The 21200-nt window shown below is 38.1% G+C and overlaps 1 protein-coding gene across 1 annotated transcript in view; it reads left to right on the top strand.

Moving 5' to 3' along the window:
* Positions 1-21200, top strand: part of DNAH1 (dynein axonemal heavy chain 1) — a 5225710-nt gene that overhangs the window by 2460638 nt on the left and 2743872 nt on the right. Inside the window, exon 34 of the mRNA XM_044076389.1 lies at positions 10541-10727. Coding sequence (XP_043932324.1) covers positions 10541-10727 — 187 coding nt within the window. The remainder of the gene's footprint in view (positions 1-10540; positions 10728-21200) is intronic.

The following is a 21200-nucleotide window of genomic DNA, read 5'->3' as shown; positions in this document are numbered from 1 at the left end:
TAATTCTTAATATCCTTCAGAAAATGCACACTAATACAAAATGTGTCATTCTAAAACCATTCTAAGTTTATAAGCGTCCTACTGAAAATTTGTTCCTGATTTCAGACCATTGTCCCCCCTCCACACATTATGTTTGACTAATGACTATGTTTAAATTTTTTTTGAGCTGAGATGCTGAGCGGTATATGAGTTCTGTTGGCTACCAGCTCTTAAACTGCGTTTCTTTACATCAGGGAAATATTTGAAACACAAATTCACCAACATGCCATCCATCTTACACACAGAAAGATAATATGATTGTACCTACCAATTATTCTTGATTTTGCCTTCATTTTTTGCCCTGCCTCTGGCAAATGCTTGGTTTTCTGTAAATTGTTGAGGATTTCAATATTTAGTATATCTTATTGTTTAAAATGCATACTGACACAAAATCTGTAAGAAAATTAGAATAATAGATGCCTGAATCTGAATCCTTATAGCCCTCCTCCGGCATTATCTACATGTCAGTCATGAAATCAGTGACAGCAGTTGTTCCTGTTGTCAGTAAGGAGTAGCAAATGTTCCTCCTTAAAGGATAACACCGCCATCATGGGGTGTTTTTTTTTTTTTTTTTTTTTATTGAAGCTTCTAAAAGTGGGATAGTTCTGGCCCCCCTTGTTTGCATGCTGAAATTGGGATTTAATGCGGCCAGTCGAGAATTTGTGGCACCCTATTATTTTGAGTCCAAAACCTGGAAATTCTGAGGAATTTAGTACAGTTGAGAGGTATGTTATGAATGCTGCGTGCTATGAGTTGTGCCAACATTATATTATAATTTTTGTTATACCAGATTCCACCTTCAAAGTCTCCATTACCTCCTAACATCTGATTAATATCCATAGTATCCAGGGCCCCCAGGACTTTTCTTTCACTGTTTAGGGGCAATATTGCCCACATTGAGAACCACTGGTTTAAGTAAAAGTAACTCAAAAGTAACTCACATTTACATTACTAGTTACTAAAAAAAGTAATAAATTACTATTACTTTGTTACTATTTTGGTGATGTAACTAGTTATATTACTAGTTACTACAAACTGTAATATATTATAGTAACATATTACATAATGTAATATATTACTCCTATCACTGGTTATAGCAGCTAAGGATATGTAGTAAGAGACTAAACAAATGATATTCCAAATATGAGAAACTGCAAGCCCTGTTTTATCAATATGGATAGCAAGATACAAGCAGTGAAAATGTTTTTAGTCCCTTTAGTTTTAAACACAGGTCAGGCATATTCTTGTCAGCCAGAAGAGAAGTTGTGGATAGCAATTAAGAAAGAGTTGAAGGATTTTATCTGGGAGGGGAAGAGTGCAAGAGTCAAGTGGGAGAAGCTGATCCTTGAAATAGAATATAGTGATTTGGGATTACCTACAACACAAAAAACAAAAAACTGTTTAAAAACCGCGTGTGGCGAGCGAAAACTAAGACAGCAAGTAAAAACAACAAAGTTTTAATAAAGTAAGCGCTTTCGGAAAAGCTAGTACTTTTCCTTCATCAGACATTTTGAAAATCAATTAACTCATGTTTTATACCTTCAGCTAACTTCAATTATGATCAATTAAGTTACAATTGTGTTAAATTAAATGAATACCATTACAAAAACTTTTAAAACCGTACTGCCATTAGGTAGTAATATATCGAAAACATTGTATATATACATTTCTTATTTAAAAAGGCAAACTACACCAAAATTACCAAGTATTTTTTGCACAGCCAAAACTACTACCCACAAGTCAATCAAAAATGCCCCATGAACAAACAAAAATACTATTTATAAACAAGGGGTGTACTGCAATTATTCCAATAAAATAAAGTAGGTTAATATTTCACTTATCCTATAGTTCCTTTTACAATTTTAAAATTAAAAACAAGTTATCTTCTCAAAGCTAGTAATTTCAAAATACATTTTAAAGAGACAAACTCATTCAAACCTGGAGGGGCATAAGCCACTGTTCTAATATGCCAAAAAAGTTATTGGATTTCTAAATCTAATTGCCATGAACTGCCTCTAGGGTTAACCAATACTTGATGTAATACAGCAAATTTAAAATTGTGGTTTGGGTGTTCAACTAAATGCCTTTCCAGAGTGTTGTTGGTATCTTGCTTTTTAATAGCATATTGATGTTCATAAATACGCTGCTTTAGTTGCCTCTCTGTCTTCCCTATGTAGAACGCAGTACAATCCTGGCACATAGCAGAATAAACAACCACTTCAGTTGTACAGGAATATTTACCTTGGATTTTATAAGTCTTATTTGTAATATTAACCTGCTTGTCCTTGATGAGATGCTTGCACTGATGGCAAGCTCCACACTTAAACATTCTGTTATTCCTGATCTTTTTATTTATATTTCGACATTCCAAAAGTGCTTTAATATTAGGACCCCTCCTATATGTGATTTTTTGGTTTGTCACCAAAAACGTTATTCAATCTACTATCTTCTATTATTAACACTCAGTTTTTATTTAAGATGTCTTTGATGTAAGGACTATCTAAACTATATATACATAGGAAACTGGTGTGAAAATCTTGAGTTACCAAACCAGGAGTGTGGTGGCTCTGTTTGCCAATTACTTCATTCTAAACATCTAAACCATTAGACAAGAGAGGCTTAAAATGTCCGGACTGTCTCTTAAGAATCACTTCATTAGAGATTTTGGTTACCAAACAAGGAGGGTACCCTCTTTTGATAAACATTGATTCTAGAAGGGCACATTCGTTGATAAAATCTATTTCTTCAGAAACCATTCTAGCTGCCCTCACCAGCTGGTCCTTGACAACCGCTCTCTTTTGATGGCGAGGGTGGCAGCTTGAAAAATGAAGAAATTAATTTGAATATGTAGGTTTCCTATAGATTGTACTTATGAACCTAGACCTCCTAAGGATGTGAACATCAAGAAAATTAATTTGGTCTTGTTGAAAATCATATGTGAATTCTAAAAAGCCAGTCATACCTGAAATAGTGGAAACGAACTCTGAAGCGAGTTCACTGGTACCTTTCCAAACAAAGAACATGTCATCCTGGTAACGAGTGTACCAGGCGACATTGTTCTTAAATATAACAATATTGAAAAGTAGAGTCTTTTCCCAATGAGCCATGACACAGTTGGCAAAACTACCTCCACATGGGGAGCCCATGGCAACCCTAGTTTTTTGGAGGTAGATCTCCCCTCAGACCACATAAAATTATTGGTTAGTATTATATCAAGGAGGTTTCCACTAGATAAATAGTATTTTCATTAGCTTCCCTCTCCATCATAAATTCTCTAATCCATTCTAATCCTGTACTATGAGGTATAACCGTATAAAGGTCTTTGACATCTATTGTTAAGAAGGTGTAGTCTTGATGGAAGGGAATTTTGCTTAGATCCGTTAAAAAACTCCAGGAATCCTTGCAAATCGGTGTTTCTTTTACTACAAATGGTTTTAAAATGCTGTCCACGTATTTAGCACACCCATAAGTAATGGAACCCCTCCCATCAACTATCGGTCTAAAAGGGGGTTCAACAATACTTTTGTGAATCTTGGGTGTGCCAAACAATGCTGGAGTTCTTGGAGCCAGCATTGACAAATAATTATACAAATCTAGATCAACAGAACTTTCCAAAAATAGATCTTTTAAAATCGACCTAATCTTTCTATAGGCTATGTTAAGCTCATTTTGACTAACTAGTACATAGGCTGGAGAATTTATAAATTTCATCATATTTTCCAAGTATGTGTTGTGGTCCATCCAAACCAACCCAACCCTCTTGTCAGGTTTCATTACTCTTATATTACACTCATGCAATAATGTAATAAAATCACGTTCATTGTCATTGATGTTTTTTATGTTTCTCTTATTTATATGAGTGTTAAAATTAGAGTTCAGAGCTCTCAAGTCCAACTCACACATTTTCTCAAATAAGAGTAAATTGGGATGAAGGGGGGGGGGGGTTAAACAAGCTGGACACTTTAACTGAATTGATAAGAGAGGGCACCGGTCCCATAAGGACGTTCAAATTCAATTTACGAACAAATAATTTAAGGTCAGTTATGGGGCATTTTTGATTGACTTGTGGGTAGTAGTTTTGGCTGTGCAAAAAATACTTGGTAATTTTGGTGTAGTTTGCCTTTTTAAATAAGAAATGTATATATACAATGTTTTCGATATATAACTACCTAATGCAATACGGTTTTAAAAGTTTTTGTAATGGTATTCATTTAATTTAACACAATTGTAACTTAATTGATCATAATTGAAGTTAGCTGAAGGTATAAAACGTGAGTTAATTGATTTTCAAAATGTCTGATAAAGGAAAAGTACTAGCTTTTCCGAAAGCACTTACTTTATTAAAAATTTGTTGTTTTTACTTGCTGTCTTAGTTTTCGCTCGCCACATGCGTTTTTTAAACAGTTTTTTGTTTTTTATGTTGTCATTTTGTTCATTATGGTGAGCAATCTACAAACAGCTTTGCAAGGCTCCATGTTTACCCAAGTGGAGGCTAATAGTGGCAGTAATCGAAGTTCTAATGGGAACAACTCAACCAGAGACGCGAATGCCGTCGGGAACCTTACAGCTTTGATCCAAGTTCTTCTCAGTCGAGTTGATGTCCTAACACAGCGAATGGACAACTTCATGAGTGGAAATAATACAACAGCCAATGTTAATCATAGGACTGCCAACATCCGGAGGGCTGAACTGGGAGGCTCTGACTTATTCTCCGAACCTCCTGCAGTAAGCTCAACTGTTCGTCAGCCTGCTTTATCTAATATATTGAACGACAGCAGTTCAGAAAATGGTGGTGTCAATAATGGTCCTAACGGATCTAATGATTTTCAGTTGACCCCAGGACAATGCTCACAGCAGACACATAATCCTAATGGCTTTGGCATTGCCCAGGAAGCTGGCAATAATTCTTTTCCTGTTTGGGGAATTTTTTAAATAACAACTACTTCTTTAATGACGCTGACCTAGATATTCCATCTCAAGACGAAACTCCAGTGGTGAGTAACATTGTTACTATCATAAATGATTTTGATAATAAACATTTTAGATGCAGAAAGCTTCAACTCGAAATCTCATATCTGGAAGAGTGTGTATCTAAAAAACTGATCCCTAAAGGTCTTCGACAATGGAGGTACCCTGTTTGTTTAGAAGAGAGGTCTGAGTTTCACAAATCACTTTTAGACTTATTTGATAAACAGGGGTTCGAATTTATTAATGTATTAATCAACCACTATAAAACAGAGGTCAAATTCCTTAAGGGAGAGTTGGAAACATTAGAGCATACAATTCAATCTAACTCAGATTTCCCTTGCTACAAATATGATTATAAACGTATTTTTACTAGTATCGAAGCAGCTATGAGTAAGCTGCTGAATGGTAAAAAGAAGAAAATAGCCAGGGACTTGCAGCAATATCAAAATGGGAAAGCTTACCCTCGGCCTCCCTTAATCTTTAAACCTCTAGATTCAAATCATGCTTTACAAGAGTCTGCATATAATGTACCTCAATCTAATGTCACCTTCTTGGATGGAGAACATGACACTAATACTGAACATCAGCCCATTCCTCGTAGAAGTGTAAGAATTAATAACAATAATAATAAGAACTTTTCATATAATAAAAACTCTAACATTCAACAACAACACGAGGTGGAAGATGTTAACCAACCAAGTACAAGTCGCCAACAGGGTTTTCCAAAGGAACAGAACTATCAACAGACGAAGCCGAACTTGAACAACCACCGGGGGCATCAAAGGAACAAACGCAATCAGCGGAGGCATTAACCCAAGTCCATAATAGAAACCCTCGTATTTTGGCATGTTCTAGTGAAGATTTCCACATATATAATTACACTGTGTTAGACATACCTCAAGACATAGTGGAATTTTTTTCTAAGGGCCTAACCTTTGTCCCAGATGGATTTATGGACCCCGTGAAAACCATAATTGACCTTAAATTATTTGTTCGTAAATTAAATTTGAACATCCTTATGGGACCGGTGCCCTCTCTTATCAATTCAGTAAAAGTGTCCAGCTTGTTTAACCCCCCCCCCTTCATCCCAATTTACTCTTATTTGAGAAAATGTGTGAGTTGGACTTGAGAGATCTGAACTCTAATTTTAACACTCATATAAATAAGAGAAACATAAAAAACATCAATGACAATGAACGTGATTTTATTACATTATTGCATGAGTGTAATATAAGAGTAATGAAACCTGACAAGGGGGGGTGGGTTGGTTTTGATGGACCACAACACATATGTGGAAAATATGATGAAATTTATAAATTCTCCAGCCTATGTACTAGTTAGTCAAAATGAGTTTAACATAGCCTATAGAAAGATTAGGTTGATTTTATAAGATCTATTTTTGGAAGGTTCTGTTGAACTAGATTTGTATAATTATTTGTCAATGCTGGCTCCAAGAACTCCAGCGTTGTTTGGCACACCCAAGATTCACAAAAGTATTGTTGAACCCCCTTTTAGACCAATAGTTGATGGGCGGGGTTCCATTTCTTATGGGTGTGCTAAATACGTGGACAGCATTTTAAAACCATTTGTAGTAAAAGAAACACAGATTTGCAAGGATTCCTGGAGTTTTTTAATGGATCTAAGCAAAATTCCCTTCCATCAAGACTACACCTTCTTAACAATAGATGTCAAGGACCTTTATATGGCTATACCTCATAGTACAGGATTAGAATGGATTAGAGAATTTATGATGGAGCGGGAAGCTAATGAAAATACTATTTATCTAGTGGAAACCTCCTTGATATAATACTAACCAATAATTTTATGTGGTTTGAGGGGCAGATCTACCTCCAAAAAACTGGGGTTGCCATGGGCTCCCCATGTGGAGGTAGTTTTGCCAACTGTGTCATGGCTCATTGGGAAAAGACTCTACTTTTCAATAATGTTATATTTAAGAACAATGTCGCCTGGTACACTCGTTACCAGGATGACATGTTCTTTGTTTGGAAAGGTACCAGTGAACTCGCTTCAGAGTTCGTTTCCACTATTTCAGGTATGACTGGCTTTTTAGAATTCACATATGATTTTCAACAAGACCAAATTAATTTTCTTGATGTTCACATCCTTAAAGATACAAGGAGGTCTAGGTTCATAAGTACAATCTATAGGAAACCTACATATTCAAACTCATTTCTTCATTTTTCAAGCTGTCACCCTCACCATCAAAAGAGAGCGGTTGTCAAGGGTCAGCTGGTGAGGGCAGCTAGAATGGTTTCCGAAGAAATAGATTTTATCAACGAATGTGCCCTTCTAGAATCAATGTTTATCAAAAGAGGGTACCCTCCTTGTTTGGTAACCAAAATCTCTAATGAAGTGATTCTTAAGTGACAGTCTGGACATTTTAAGCCTCTCTTGTCTAATGGTTTAGATGTTTATAATGAAGTAATTGGTAACCAGAGCCACCACACTCCTGGTTTGGTAACTCAAGATTTTCACACCCGTCTCCTATGTACATATAGTTTAGATAGTCCTTACATCAAAGACATCTTAAATAAAAACTGGGTGTTAATAATAGAAGATAGTAGATTGAATAAAGTTTTGGGTGACAAACCAAAAATCACATATAGGAGGGGTCCTAATATTAAAGCACTTTTGGAATGTCGAAATATAAATAAAAAGATCGGGAATAACGGAATGTTTAAGTGTGGAGCTTGCCATCAGTGCAAGCATCTCATCACGGACAAGCAGGTTAATATTAGAAATAAGACTTATAAAATCCAAGGTAAATATTCCTGTACAACTAAAGTGGTTGTTTATTCTGCTATTTGCCAGGATTATACTGCGTTCTACATAGGGAAGACAGAGAGGCAACTAAAGCAGCGTATTTATGAACATCAGTACGCTATTAAAAAGCAAGATACCAGCAACGCTCTGGCAAGGCATTTAGTTGAACACCCAAACCGCAATTTTAAATTTGCTGTATTACATCAGGTATTGGTTAACCCTAGAGGCAGTTCATGGCAATTAGATTTAGAAATCCAAGAACTTTTTTGGCATATTAAAACAGTGGCTTATGCCCCTCCAGGTTTGAATGAGTTTGTCTCTTTAAAATGTATTTTGAAATTACTAGCTTTGAGAAGATAACTTGTTTTTAATTTTAAAATTGTAAAAGGAACTATAGGATAAGTGAAATATTAACCTCCTTTATTTTATTGGAATAATTGCAGTACCCCCTTGTTTATAAATAATATTTTTGTTTGTTCATGGGGCATTTTTGATTGACTTGTGGGTAGTAGATTTGGCTGCGCAAAAAATACTTGGTAATTTTGGTGTAGTTTGCCTTTTTAAATAAGAAATGTATATATACAATGTTTTTGATATATAACTACCTAATGGCAGTACAGTTTTAAAAGTTTTTGTAATGGTATTCATTTAATTTAACACAATTGTAACTTAATTGATCATAGTTGAAGTTAGCTGAAGGTATAAAACGTGAGTTAATTGATTTTCAAAATGTCTGATGAAGGAAAAGTACTAGCTTTTCCGAAAGTGCTTACTTTATTAAAAGTTTGTTGTTTTTATTTGGGATTACCTAATTTGAAGGTGCATTTCAGAGCTACAGAGTCAAAGCTCCAGTGCATAGCTCAAGCAGAAAGATATAATTCAAAGTGGAAAAGGATGGTGATGAAACAGGGGAAACTCAAGAAATAAGAAAAGACTGGGATTTTGGATGCAGATCCTTAAGGAGAATAACAATAACCATACAGAATATTATATTCTTAAAGTAACAAAGTATTCTAATTACTAAGCCAACATGGGAATGGAGAAAGGAGATTCTGCCAGAAGGGATGACTGCAATTAGGGGTACAGGGAATAGGAAGAGGGGGCTGGAATTTGCTGGAGAAAACTGAGAAAGGAGCCAAGATACTGGGAGCCAATAAAGAGGGAAAGGTAGTAGAATGAGAAGTGTACAATAATACATTTGGACTGCAGGCTAGAGATTGCCTTCCCAATCAAGTATTGATATTGGAGTATAGGCAAAGAGAAAGGATTAGGGGGATACTAGGTGAAAGCCCAGCAATGATAGAATTTTCAGTACAATCTGGAACGCAAGCTACTGTTAATAAAGGGATAATTAGTAGGGAATATATAAAATATTGCATGATAACTATAGGAATCAATCAGAGGAGGTTAGAAAGAATTGGGAAGAGAGACTGCATAAGCAATTCCCAAAGAAAGAATGGGAGGCTATATGTAAGGCTTGGGTCTATATTATTTTATCAAATGGCCTTTCATTGGAAATGCTATTCATTGAACCCCCCCCCCCACACACACACACACAACTAATTATATATATCAACTCTGAGATTGCACTACATTGGGGAAAGGGCAAATTTCCTGATCCCTACCATGATGCGATCTCAATCAGTACAGTTTGGGGAATGGCATTTCTAATGAAATGCTATTTGACAGTTTGCCTGTTCGATGAAATAATAGGAACCCATAAGGCTCCCAGATATGTAACAAAGTCTAGAAGATTTAAGACTTTTGCTTGGAAGTATTTGCTTAGGTATGTTTATACCTGAAGCAGACTCCAAAGAATTTTTCCTCAGATAGATTGCAAATGTTAGAGGTGTGATTGGGAAGAAAGAGGAGGCACTTTAAAAATGCCCTGCAGACTACTCTGTCAGAAATACTGGGTCAGTCGGTGTAACTAAGGAAATTATTTTTTGAGCTGTGATACAAAATTGGAATTGTCTAGTCATAGTAAGGGTTTGCCAACTGCTGCCAAAAAAACAATTACTAGAAAATGGAAATCGAAGTGTAAACCAACCATACTAGAAGTAGTGAATATAGAAAAAGAGATAAAAGAAATGGAAGTGGGATCATTAGAAAAGGTTAGGAACAAATTACATGTAAAATTACATGTAAAAATGGTAATTGTGGCAGCAATACATGCAGAATGATATTTTGGAGGAGGAATGAGGTTTAAAGGCAGGCAGAAACTGAATGAGCTATGTAATGTTCAAATGACAGTGACTTTATAGTATATTGTGTATGATGTATAATGTTTGCAACCAAAAAAGAATGTCAGTATGTATAAATGTATGATTGCCTATGTCATAAGTTATAATTCAGTAAAGATTGTTTTTTCTTTAAAAAATAAAAAAGCACTACTGAGTTGTGTAGAACTTGATTTAATTATTTCAAATTTCACTATACTAGAAACTCAAAAGATGACAATAATGTAATCTGTGCAATTTTACATGCTTTCTTAGAAAATATTTTTTTGACTTTACTCCTTTCTACATAATTCTGTTCTCATATGTTTATGTAGCATCACGATTCTGCAATTCGTTTTTGAAATGTATGATTGTCTGAGAAAAAAATTGTGCTGTTTGTTAATACACTGTACTGTATATTTTGCATATAAATATATAAGAAGTGTTTGTACATGAGCTGTGTACCCATTGATGATGATGGCTACTGTAAAGTATTTTGGAATTTGAACTTTGTTTGAACTATGTTACAGGAGCTGATATGTCTCAGGGCTATTCGTGACGTTAACATTCCAAAGTTCCTACAAGATGACCTCAAGCTTTTCAGTGGAATAGTATCTGACCTTTTTCCAAAGATAAAGGAAGAGCCAATTGACTATGGCATACTTGATCAATCTATCCGTAGTACTTGTCTGAAGAAGTGCTTAAAAGATGTTGATGGTAAGTTGTATTATTTTATTTCAGAGAATTATATAAGCTCAAAAATTGCTTTGTATGGTGAAAAGGTTAGGGGCATGTGAGCCAAAGGTTCAGTTCTGAGGCTGGTCCTCTTCATCATATTTTATGTCACACTGGGGTATGACAACATCAGTCTGTGTGACACAAAAATTGCTGACATAGTAACAGTCATGTGAAGTGATCAGTGATAAAGTGGTGCCAACTGCAGCTAAATGGGCAAAATTAATAATTAGATACTTGAATACATAATATAAAAACTAAGGTTTTGCATTTTGTAGGTGAAAAGGTAAAATATATATATATATATATATATATATATATATATATATATAAAGACTAGGTAGAAGAAGGGCAGTGAAAGAAATGATATAAGCTGTTGATTGCAGGTAGACTGAGTCATACACTGCAGTTTGAAAGATTAATGGTAAAAGCTAACACCATAGTGAAATGCATAGTGACTTGGGATATGGCTTGCAGAGACATTTCTTCAGAGGTATTTGTAGAACTGTTTGTAACATTTGAGTTTCTTTTCTCTTGTGTTGTGCTCGGACTATATTTTCCATCAGGTAAACATTCTTATCGAAAGCAAACCCATCTCATCCTGTTGTTCTTTAGGTGTCAGACAGCATGAAGCATTATAGTAGCATTAATAGATTCAGTCTTCATTCCTCACTTTTTCAAAACTGATGGGCAGTTGACTACATTTTCTATTAAAATATAATTAATTAGTTGATTTCTACTGAGGTTTTCATTCAGTAAGTGGTCATCAAACTTTCTCTTTTAAAGAGGGAATAAGAGCAAAAAGATTATGAAACAGCATGTGTCACATTGTTATATTTAACAGAGTTTTTCATTAACAGTAATAATTTCCATCACTGAAGTCAGTTAATAAGTGTACCTACAGGAGGCAGACTGTACTCAACAAGTTTCATTCTGACACTGTTTTAATTCCTTTTGTGATGCAGATAATAAAAATAATTAATTATCCAAAGCTGTAAAAATAAGAATGCTAGAAAACTTAACATATTTTTTTCTTTCAGAAAGAAATATAGATTAATAAAACAAAATTAAATATTTTGGGAAAAAGCAGGATAGAAATGGAGAACGATAATGGAAAAACTAAAATGACTTGCTTCACTTTTGTCTTTTATGATGACACATCAAAAAAAAGTATCCCCCTACAGGAAAATTGCAGACTCTCGCAAAAGAAGAAGCAGAAAGAACTTGTACCTTTTTCAGTTCAGATGAGAAATAAAAGGAAATTGTCATTATTTCTGCTCCCCAAATCTTCACACAACTGTAGAACACAGGAAGTCCATAACTTGTAGGGCCATTTTTTAACTAGCGATTCACAGAAAGTTTTTTTCCCAGGAAAAGACAAGAAAAGAAAAGAAAATCCCCAGAAAAGAGGGCAATTTTAGCTTATCACAATCATCCAGACATAATTACATTTTTTGATGAGGCATCTGCAATGAGATTTTCATTGCTGAAGAAATCAGAACAAGCTATATTAAAGAAACAGTTACCAGCACTGAATTATACCAGTTTTCCAGAGAACAACTTCTTTATATGTGAATTTTGCTTTGTTGGCATTTTTAAATATGTTTAGACCCTTTAACCTTTCTTACTTTGAAAACAGCTTTGCAGTTGGCTATAACTTGAACTAGGAGAGTTTCTGAGCTTCAGGATGCTGTGGTCTCCAGTTTCCATACACTATATACTATAGTAAGGAGAAAGTTTATTCCAACTTATCCAGGACTGCTGTAGTAAACTCAGTTCACAATATCCAGACCATTGCAAACTAAATAATATGTAACGTGCAGGAGGTGGGGTGGTTATGTCAGATTATCAAGTTTTCGGAAACTCAAACTTCATGTGGTCAAGACCATATGCTTGATTTTCTGGAAAAAAAGCATTTAAAGGGACATCGCAGTACAGTTGGGATCAGGGAATTTACCCCTTTCCCCACTGCACTATGATCTTGGAGTTTGTATATAAAATTTGTAGTTGATGTGGAGGATACGGGAGGGGGCATGGTTTTGGCTGTTTTGTTTCATTCATGTCTTTGGAAAGTCAAACAGATGGTCTCACAGTATTTACAGAATGAAGATTATTGATATCTGTACAGTATCAGTACCCCTTATTTGTGTTTAAAGTAATGCTGCCACCAGCTAGATTAATCTTGCAAACCAGGAACACAATTACTGTTTACATTTAAGCATAATCCAGAAGTTAAATATCTGTATGACAGTAATACCTTGAGCAAGCCAGAAACCTGCTATTAATTTTACCAGTTCAGTATAAACACCCCTAAGCTAATAAATAAATCACAAGCGTACATGTGTTTAAACAGACAAATGGTATAATGAGAAATTCTAACAGCTTATCTGGACCCATCTTTACAGTAGCTGAAGACAGAATTTCTTCCTACTTTTGAACTGGAAGTTCAAGCAGCATCTGCAGATTTCCACACAGCTGATATAGTGTGATATTTCAGGAATGAAGTCCACTTCTGCACACTAGAAACATGCCATTAAATGAACTGACAGTTGTAAAAAGGTCAAAGGCAGTTGGTATTTTTTTAATTTAATAGAAGGTAATGCTTCTTCTGTTTTTTTTTTTCAGTTTTTTAGCTGGAGGGCAAAAAAGGTAATGCATCCTTGAGTTGAAGTAGCATGGATGCATTTCAAGAAAGAGTAAAGTGTCATAATATCAAAAGCACAAAAAAAATACATTTCTTCTTCAGGGGAAAAATATTTTAGTAGTAATGTACCACAGCTCAGATAGCTTGGTAGTAAACAACACAAATATTTGGTTCTAATTCACTTAAAACAGTTAGAAATGCAGCATCAGGTAAAAATGATACTTTAGCTTCTAGGTATACATGTTATCAAGAATTGTCAAAGGGATTTGACTTGCTACCTCTCAGACACAGGCATGCACACTGACTTCACTGCCATAATATATCATATTGCAATACATTTAGTTTCACTTAGTGTTCCTTGTAGATAAACAACGTTTGCTCATAGGTCTACAGGTAAATACTAGGCTAGCTGCCTTTGAGAACCATTTTAAGCCTAGCTGATTTCCCTTTGTTGCTTGATTTAACCTATCGCATTTGATGTTTGATTGGCCTTACAAATCCCATGGTCAATAATTATATATTATACTAGTGGGATAACTAGGAAAATACCATAGATATATTGAGGAAACCTATGTGTGGGATACAAAATCATCACAGTATGAAATGTAGAGCTGATGTACAATATATCTTTGCTGAACTGTCATATCAGAACCAAAAAGTCCTATATTTTTTTCAAAAATATATAAAATATTTTTTTCATTTGTACTCTTGTCATTGTTTAGCACATTCTTTATCATATAGTGTCATCCAGAAGTAGTGCCTGGTATACTCTACATCAATCCACTGTTTTCTCTTGCTCTGAGAAAGCCAAACAGTACAAATCCAGAGTCATTCTCCTAGCCTAATTTAGGCTTTTACACGTTTGGTTCTCCTTGTTCAGGCCGCAACTTTTAGAAAAGCTTCCCTTCCTTTGGTCTTTCAGGGCCCTAATGTCCTAGTCTTCTGGCAAGTGTTATCTGGATCTCCATTCTAACTGCTTAGTTTCTCTAGTTTCATATCCTTCTCAAAAAAGTTGTATAGTATATAAGACTGTTCTAGCAAAGTGTTTTGTTTGAAATTCAGCTATTAATGTTAAAATAATGATTTGCCATAGGTTCTATACTTATAGAACAGCAGCTACTGCTCAGTCTTCTTCCATAATGCAGCCCTAGATGATATTTATGAAGTAGCTACTTAATCTTCACCAAATATATTTGTAGCACACTCTAAGCTGGCTGTGATACCTAGGCGTAGGTCTTCCTATTAGCCAGAGGATTCAGAAAAGTACTTCCATGATATAGAACCCCTAGGAAGATGACCTTCAAATTTTGTATTGCACTTGATAAGGACAGATGAGCTGGCTAATGCCCTATAGCATTGGTCCTTCATTTGCCAAGGATGAATCTACTATTCTATAGCTGAAATTGTGGTAAGTATATGATCTTTGTTATGCAACATCCAAAGTGGTGAAGTCAGATTCAGTGGTGAGCTGCATTAAAATTCCTAAGAGCAGAACAGCAGTACTAGGTGCATTTTGTGCTATTGCAATTGCTTAAAATGTGTATGTCTCATCAAAGGGAAACTGACTTATTGCCTTTTATATACTGGTACCAAATAGAGGGATGCATGGCCTTAACTTTCATAGTATGGCACTTTGCATTAGACATGGTTTCCATTAGAGGAGTAAATGACTTCAGTTGAGGATGTAGAATGCTACACTGGTCCAAAATGTATACCTAATTATTATTATTATTATTATTATTGAGTTATCCTTGCATCAGCAGTAAAAATCGTATACATTTTAACTGTAAAACTGTAACGAAAGGCAAAGCAATAACCAAAAACCGACAATGTAAAATCCACAGCAAGAATGAAGTGCGAACCAAGAAATATATCCAAAATAGTTTATTGAACCACACAAGTAAATCCGTCAAGTGCTTTCGCTCAGTTAATACTGAGCTTTATCAAGATAAAAAACTTCTGGGAATTATTCTTATTTAAATATGGACATAATTAATCATGTGATTAATTAATTAAACTTGATTAAAATTCGTAAATAAGTTCTTAAAGCTGTCACACCATATTGGTGCATTAACATATCACAAAACTTGAAACTGCCCGTAAAAACTAATTATATAAGTAAACACTTGATATAAAACACTTGATATAAAACAATTAATATAAAACCATATGCATTAAAAACTTGTTCATGTTCCAAAACCATAAATATCTTATTAAGGATTTGGTTGAATTGTTAATGCCATTGAAAACGTATTAAAATACTGATGGATGTATCAAAATCATGAACCTCTATTTTATAATTTGTCCTTTCTTAATTTCAAAACACTGCTGAGATTTATGTTATCATTAAGACCGGGCCATTTACCAGCGTCTAGTTTTAACTGCCATAAGAGCTCTTTGAATTCCAGTTTGGTTTCCCAGTCTCCTCCCCTGTTGTCAGGTTCTATCTGGTCTAAAACAATAAATTTAAGTTCCATGTTAGGGCACTTCCTTGAATGTTTGTAAAAGGCATTAGATTCTTTCTTCTTACAAACATCGTACGTTATTATTATTATTATTATTATTATTGAGTTATCCTTGCATCAGCAATAAAAATCCTATACATTTTAACTGTAAAACTGTCATACAGCTCTCCTGAAAATGGGATTTTTTCCATTCTAACATGCCTTGGATTAAACATTGTTCAACACTGAGTTGCAGTGAGATCCCTAATGTTAGAATAATATTCGTAGTGGAATTATGTGTCTGAGGGGTTTATTATAATTCACTGAGAATCTTACTATGAACCATCAAATGAAATGACATATGTTGTATACACAAATAAATGCAGAGGTTCACAGGTTTTTTATTGTCATGGTATATCATTTTGAATTGTACTTGGCATATACTCGGAGCATTATGTATCTGAGTTTCTTATTAGAACAAAAAATCTTACTATGTACTGCCAAATAAAATGGCATATGTCATTTTGTACACAGGTGCCAGGTGGAGGAGTTCATAGGCATTTTAATGTCACAGTATGTCATTTTGCATTGTGCTTGGCTTCCTCCAGGAGGTACGGCATTTGCTTAGACTGAGATATGCAGTGCTAGTCCACAGTATATCTTTACCGGGCTGTCACAGTGTCAGAAATGAAATCATATATATTTTTCCAGAAAAGAATTATTGTTTTGAGTTGCATTGTGGCTTGGCTCAAACTCCCTATATAGGAACAGTGAATGTGGAGGTGCCAAGTTCAGCAGTGAGTGCCACTGATAACTGTAGACATAAAATAGCAGTCTTAGATGAGTCTTGTCCTTGAATATCCTATTATAATTCCCTGAACATTGTGTAGAAGCTCTCAAAGTGAAAATTATTTGTCTGTTATACATAGCTACTAAGTATAGGGGTTCATACTCTTTCTTTGTCACCATCTGACATTTTGTATTATAAACTGTTTATTATAAACAGTTTTCTGTGGATGTAAGTACAGATGTTAAGTTGTCAATCTCGCCTTCATTCTTGCTTGATGGGTTCGGAGCCAATCCTCGGCTCCGACTCGGCACTTTGCTAAGCTCGAGAGTCACTTTTACCAGCTCGAGGCAGCCCCATATCCCATGATGCAAGGCGGTAAGTACCCAGATCTCGTTTGCCGCTTCGCTGATGAGGTCCTCCTTTTGCCAGCTCCTGGTAAGTGTTTTATATTAAACTATCTTAGCCCCTTTTTTCACTTCAAACTTTATTTTTAACGTTTTTAGTTTATATCAAGTCCCTTTCTGACTAAAATTTCCCTTCCTCCTTAATTTTTTTAGTCAGGCCTTCTCCCCTTCCATCCCCTCCTTGTCAGGGTGTGTGTGTGTGTGTGAGAGGTTAGTTTCTCTAAGACTTTTGGGATAACTTATTATCTTTGGGACTGTGTTGTGTGTGTGTTTTTACAACTATGTCCAAAGAAAGGGTCTCAGGCTTTAAGAAGTGTGACTCGTGCTGTCAGAAGATGTCTCTGACAGACGGTCACACTTCTTGCTTATACTGCCTGGGACCTCTCCACCTGCAGGACTCCTGTGCGATTTGTCATTCCTTCAGCCAGAGAGTCCTGCAGGAGAGGAGAAATAAAATGATTTTAAGGGGTCTTCTTAAGCCGGAGGGCTCTCCGGCTAAGTCGGCTCCGACCAAGACTTCAAAGTCTTCCAAGGCCCAGGCTTCTGTGTCTAAGCCTGCGGCCTTGGTTCCGACTCTTTCTGAGTCGAGATCGGCTCCGGCTGGAGCCGATCCTGGGTTGCATAAACCTTTGGCACCGATGGCTATCGGTGCCGATACTGGTTCAGTCACATCGGTGTCGGCTCCGACTGGCTCCGACCACCATGTGGCTCAGGCTTTGGTGTCGGCGCTGACCGGCTCCGACACCGTTACTTTTATGTCTGTATCTGCTCCGGCTGGAACCAATGCATCGAGACCTTCTGTCGGTGCCGAAAAGTCCTCGGCTCCGACTGTTTCTATGGTTTCGTCGGCTCCGATGGTTCCTTCGAGGAAGATGTCCAGGTCCCCTTCCTTGGAGCCGATACTCTCGGCTCCGGCCTCACCTCTCCTCTCGGAACGGAGCCATCGGAGCCGATCATCTAGGTCATCCAGGCTTTCTGACCATGATTTAGAGAGGGTGGTCAGTAGATTATTGAAATCACAGGCACTGGCCCAGATGCTGCATAGTCCGTCTCAACAGACGACTATTAGTCCACACCCTATTGTAGTTCCTCCTTCGACTCTACCTCAGAGTTTGGAGCTGGAGTCTTCGGGAATAGTTTCTGCTATGGCTGAGGGGCGGATACCTCCCCCTTCTGCTCCCTCAGCATCTACTCTTATCTCCTCTTCGAGACCTTCCTTAGAGGGATTCGGTGGTCGGGCTTCCCTGGTCTCCTCCGAGGGGGTGAGTGGCATCGGACCCTTGTCCGACCCCACTCTTCCCCTTGGAGCCTCAGCCTTGGTGAGCTCGGCTCCATCTGCCTCGGAGCCTTCCCTTTCGGTGGGCCCTGGAGTTCCGGTTTCCTCGGAACGGGTTCTCTCGGACCTCCCAGGGGGGGGGGGGCCTTCGAGGTGATGAAGAGTGTGCTGGCCTCTGGACTCAGCCAGCAGTCTGTTCCCTTAGCTCCTCCCTCTATGGTGCCTGTCAATATCTCTGCCATCTCTCTTGCTGCCGGACCCAGAGATCCTCCGCCTCAGATTTCCCCACTGGGAAGGACCCCCTCTTCCAAGGATTCTCCTGATCAGTCAGGAGATCCTCCGCGCAAGAGGATTTGTAAGAGGAAACACATAGACTCCCCTGAGTCTATCACTTCAGATACTGACTTAGATGAGTCGGAGGGATCCCCAAGATCCCCCTCTGAGGATGTCTCCTTTTCAGACATCCTAGAACTCCTAAAACAGAGGGGAAACTGGCCCTCCAATAATCCCTCTGAGGATGAGTCGGTATACCTAGAGGCGTTTGGATCTCGGCCCTCCACCTCCTGGGTGTCTCTGCCTTTCGACCCCCTTATGGAGGTTATTGCTCGAAAGGCTTGGGCTGCTCCTGACTCTGTAGAGCCAGTTGCTAGGAGGCTGTCTAAATTTATTACTGCCCCTTCGGATAAGCAATTCCTTACGAAAGGTGTCCCTGCTGATGCCATGGTGGTGGCGGCTGCCACTAAGAAGGAACTTGCAGATCCTTCCGTACCTGTCCATCCTCCTAATAAGGATTCTAGGACCATGGATAGGTACGGTAAGCGGATGTTCTCTTCAGCGACCTTTTCTATGCGCTCGCTGAACTACTTATGTCACTTCACCAGACTCCAAAGGGACATCCTTAAGGAACTTAGTGAGGTAGTTCAGGATCCCACAGCTGCAGGGGCTCAAGAAAAAATTGCTTCACAGCTAGGAATCCTTAATTCTATTACTAACTCCTCCATGCGACTGATATCATATGCAGCAGATGGAGCGAGTAGGGCCGCAGGTACAGGTGTGGCTCTCAGACGCCAAGCCTGGATGCGGCTCTGTAATTTTGCAGATCCCTTTAAGGCGTCCTTCACAAACTCTCCCTTTGATGGGTCAGCTTTGTTTGGCCCTCAAGTGAAGGATACATTGACCAGGTGTGAGCAGGACGGCAAGACTCTTTCTGCCGTAGGGGTCTGTTTTTCCACCCCTTCTAGACCTTACCCTAAAGGTCAGAAGGGTGGCAAGATGTGGTTCCGCAAATCCCAAGGAGTCACGCCGGATACATGTGGTCAGTTTACCCCTAGAGCAGAGGGGGTAACAATAACAGACGCCGCTCTAGAGGCAGAGGGGGTCCACAGAACCAGGGAAGCAGAGAGCCTCTCTCTGACAAGCCCTTTCAGCATCCCTGAGATGTTGCCCGACTGTCCATCCTTGGAGGCAGTCGGGGGAAGACTATCACTGTACCCAGAATCCTGGCGTTCCCTCACTCAAGACAGATGGGTACAGTCAATCATATCCGAGGGTTACAAAATTCCTTTTGAGGAAAGTCCTTTCTCTCACTCAAATTCCCTTCCAGATGTACCACCCGGTCTAAGGGAAGTTGCAGAGTTAGAAGTATTAAAACTTCTACAAAAAAGAGCCATTCAGCCAGTTACAACAGACCATTCAGAGCCCGGAATCTACTCAAGATTCTTTTTGGTCCCCAAAAAGATGGGAGACTGGAGACCAATATTGGATCTCAGCAGACTCAACAAGTCTGTGAAGAAGACAAGATTTCGAATGGTCACACTTCAGTCAATTCTGCCCTTCCTAGAGAAGGACAACTGGATGTGCTCAATAGATCTTCAGGATGCGTACTATCACATAAAAATTCACAGATGCTCCAGAAGGTTTCTCCGCTTTCGGCTGGGGTCCAGTCATTTCCAATTCAGAGCCCTGCCCTTTGGTCTCACTACAGCCCCCAGAGTGTTCACCAAATGTATGGCAGTGGTCACGGCTCACCTGAGACATCAAGGATTCCAGGTGTTTCCGTATCTCGACGACTGGCTCCTGTCAGCCACCACCAGGCATCAACTTCTTCAAGCCAGGGATTACACAATGAATCTTTGCACTCAATTGGGAATTTCGATCAACTACGAAAAATCCTCCTTATTGCCCTGCCAGTCTATTACTTTCATAGGCGCAAACTTAAACACTGTTCGGATGTCAGCAACCCTCACAGACCAAAGAATCTCAGATATACAAAGTCATGTGAGGATCATCCTAGCCAACAAGAAAGTACAAGCCAGAATGGTTCTAAAGGTGTTGGGCCTCATGGCTGCGGCCATTACCCTTCTTCCCCTGGCCCGCTTCTATATGCGCCTGCTTCAGTGGATGTTGTTCACTCAGTGGTCTTACCAACAACTTCCAATGCGTCACCAAATTCTGGTGGCACAAATTTGCAGGAATCATCTTTCATGGTGGATTACTTCTCCCCAGATTCACCAAGGCAGACCCTTTGTACCCCCAGCCCTGGTAGCCACTGTCACTACGGACGCCTCCCTGATCGGGTGGGGGGGTCATTGTCAGGGCAGGATGGTTCATGGGATGTGGCAACCATTCGAATACCACCTGCACATAAATGTCCTAGAGATGAGAGCAGTGCTTTTAACGTTGCAAGCCCTCAACGACTTTCTTCCCTTGGGAACAATTGCAGTTCACACAGACAACATGTCTGTGGTATGGTATATCAACAAACAGGGCGGAACCAAGTCCTACCCCTTGTGTCGAGAAGCTCTCAGACTTTGGCAATGGGCGATCTCCTCTCATCGGTTTCTGGTAGCAACGCATATCCCTGGGAAAACCAACTTTTTAGCGGACAGATTGAGCAG

Source organism: Protopterus annectens, chromosome 7.part0 (genome assembly GCF_019279795.1).
Source record: "Protopterus annectens isolate FY-2018-M chromosome 7.part0, PAN1.0, whole genome shotgun sequence".
Classification (NCBI taxonomy): domain Eukaryota; kingdom Metazoa; phylum Chordata; order Ceratodontiformes; family Protopteridae; genus Protopterus; species Protopterus annectens.
Note: the sequence above shows the minus strand (reverse complement) of the source record. Positions and strands in the feature narration are given on the sequence as shown.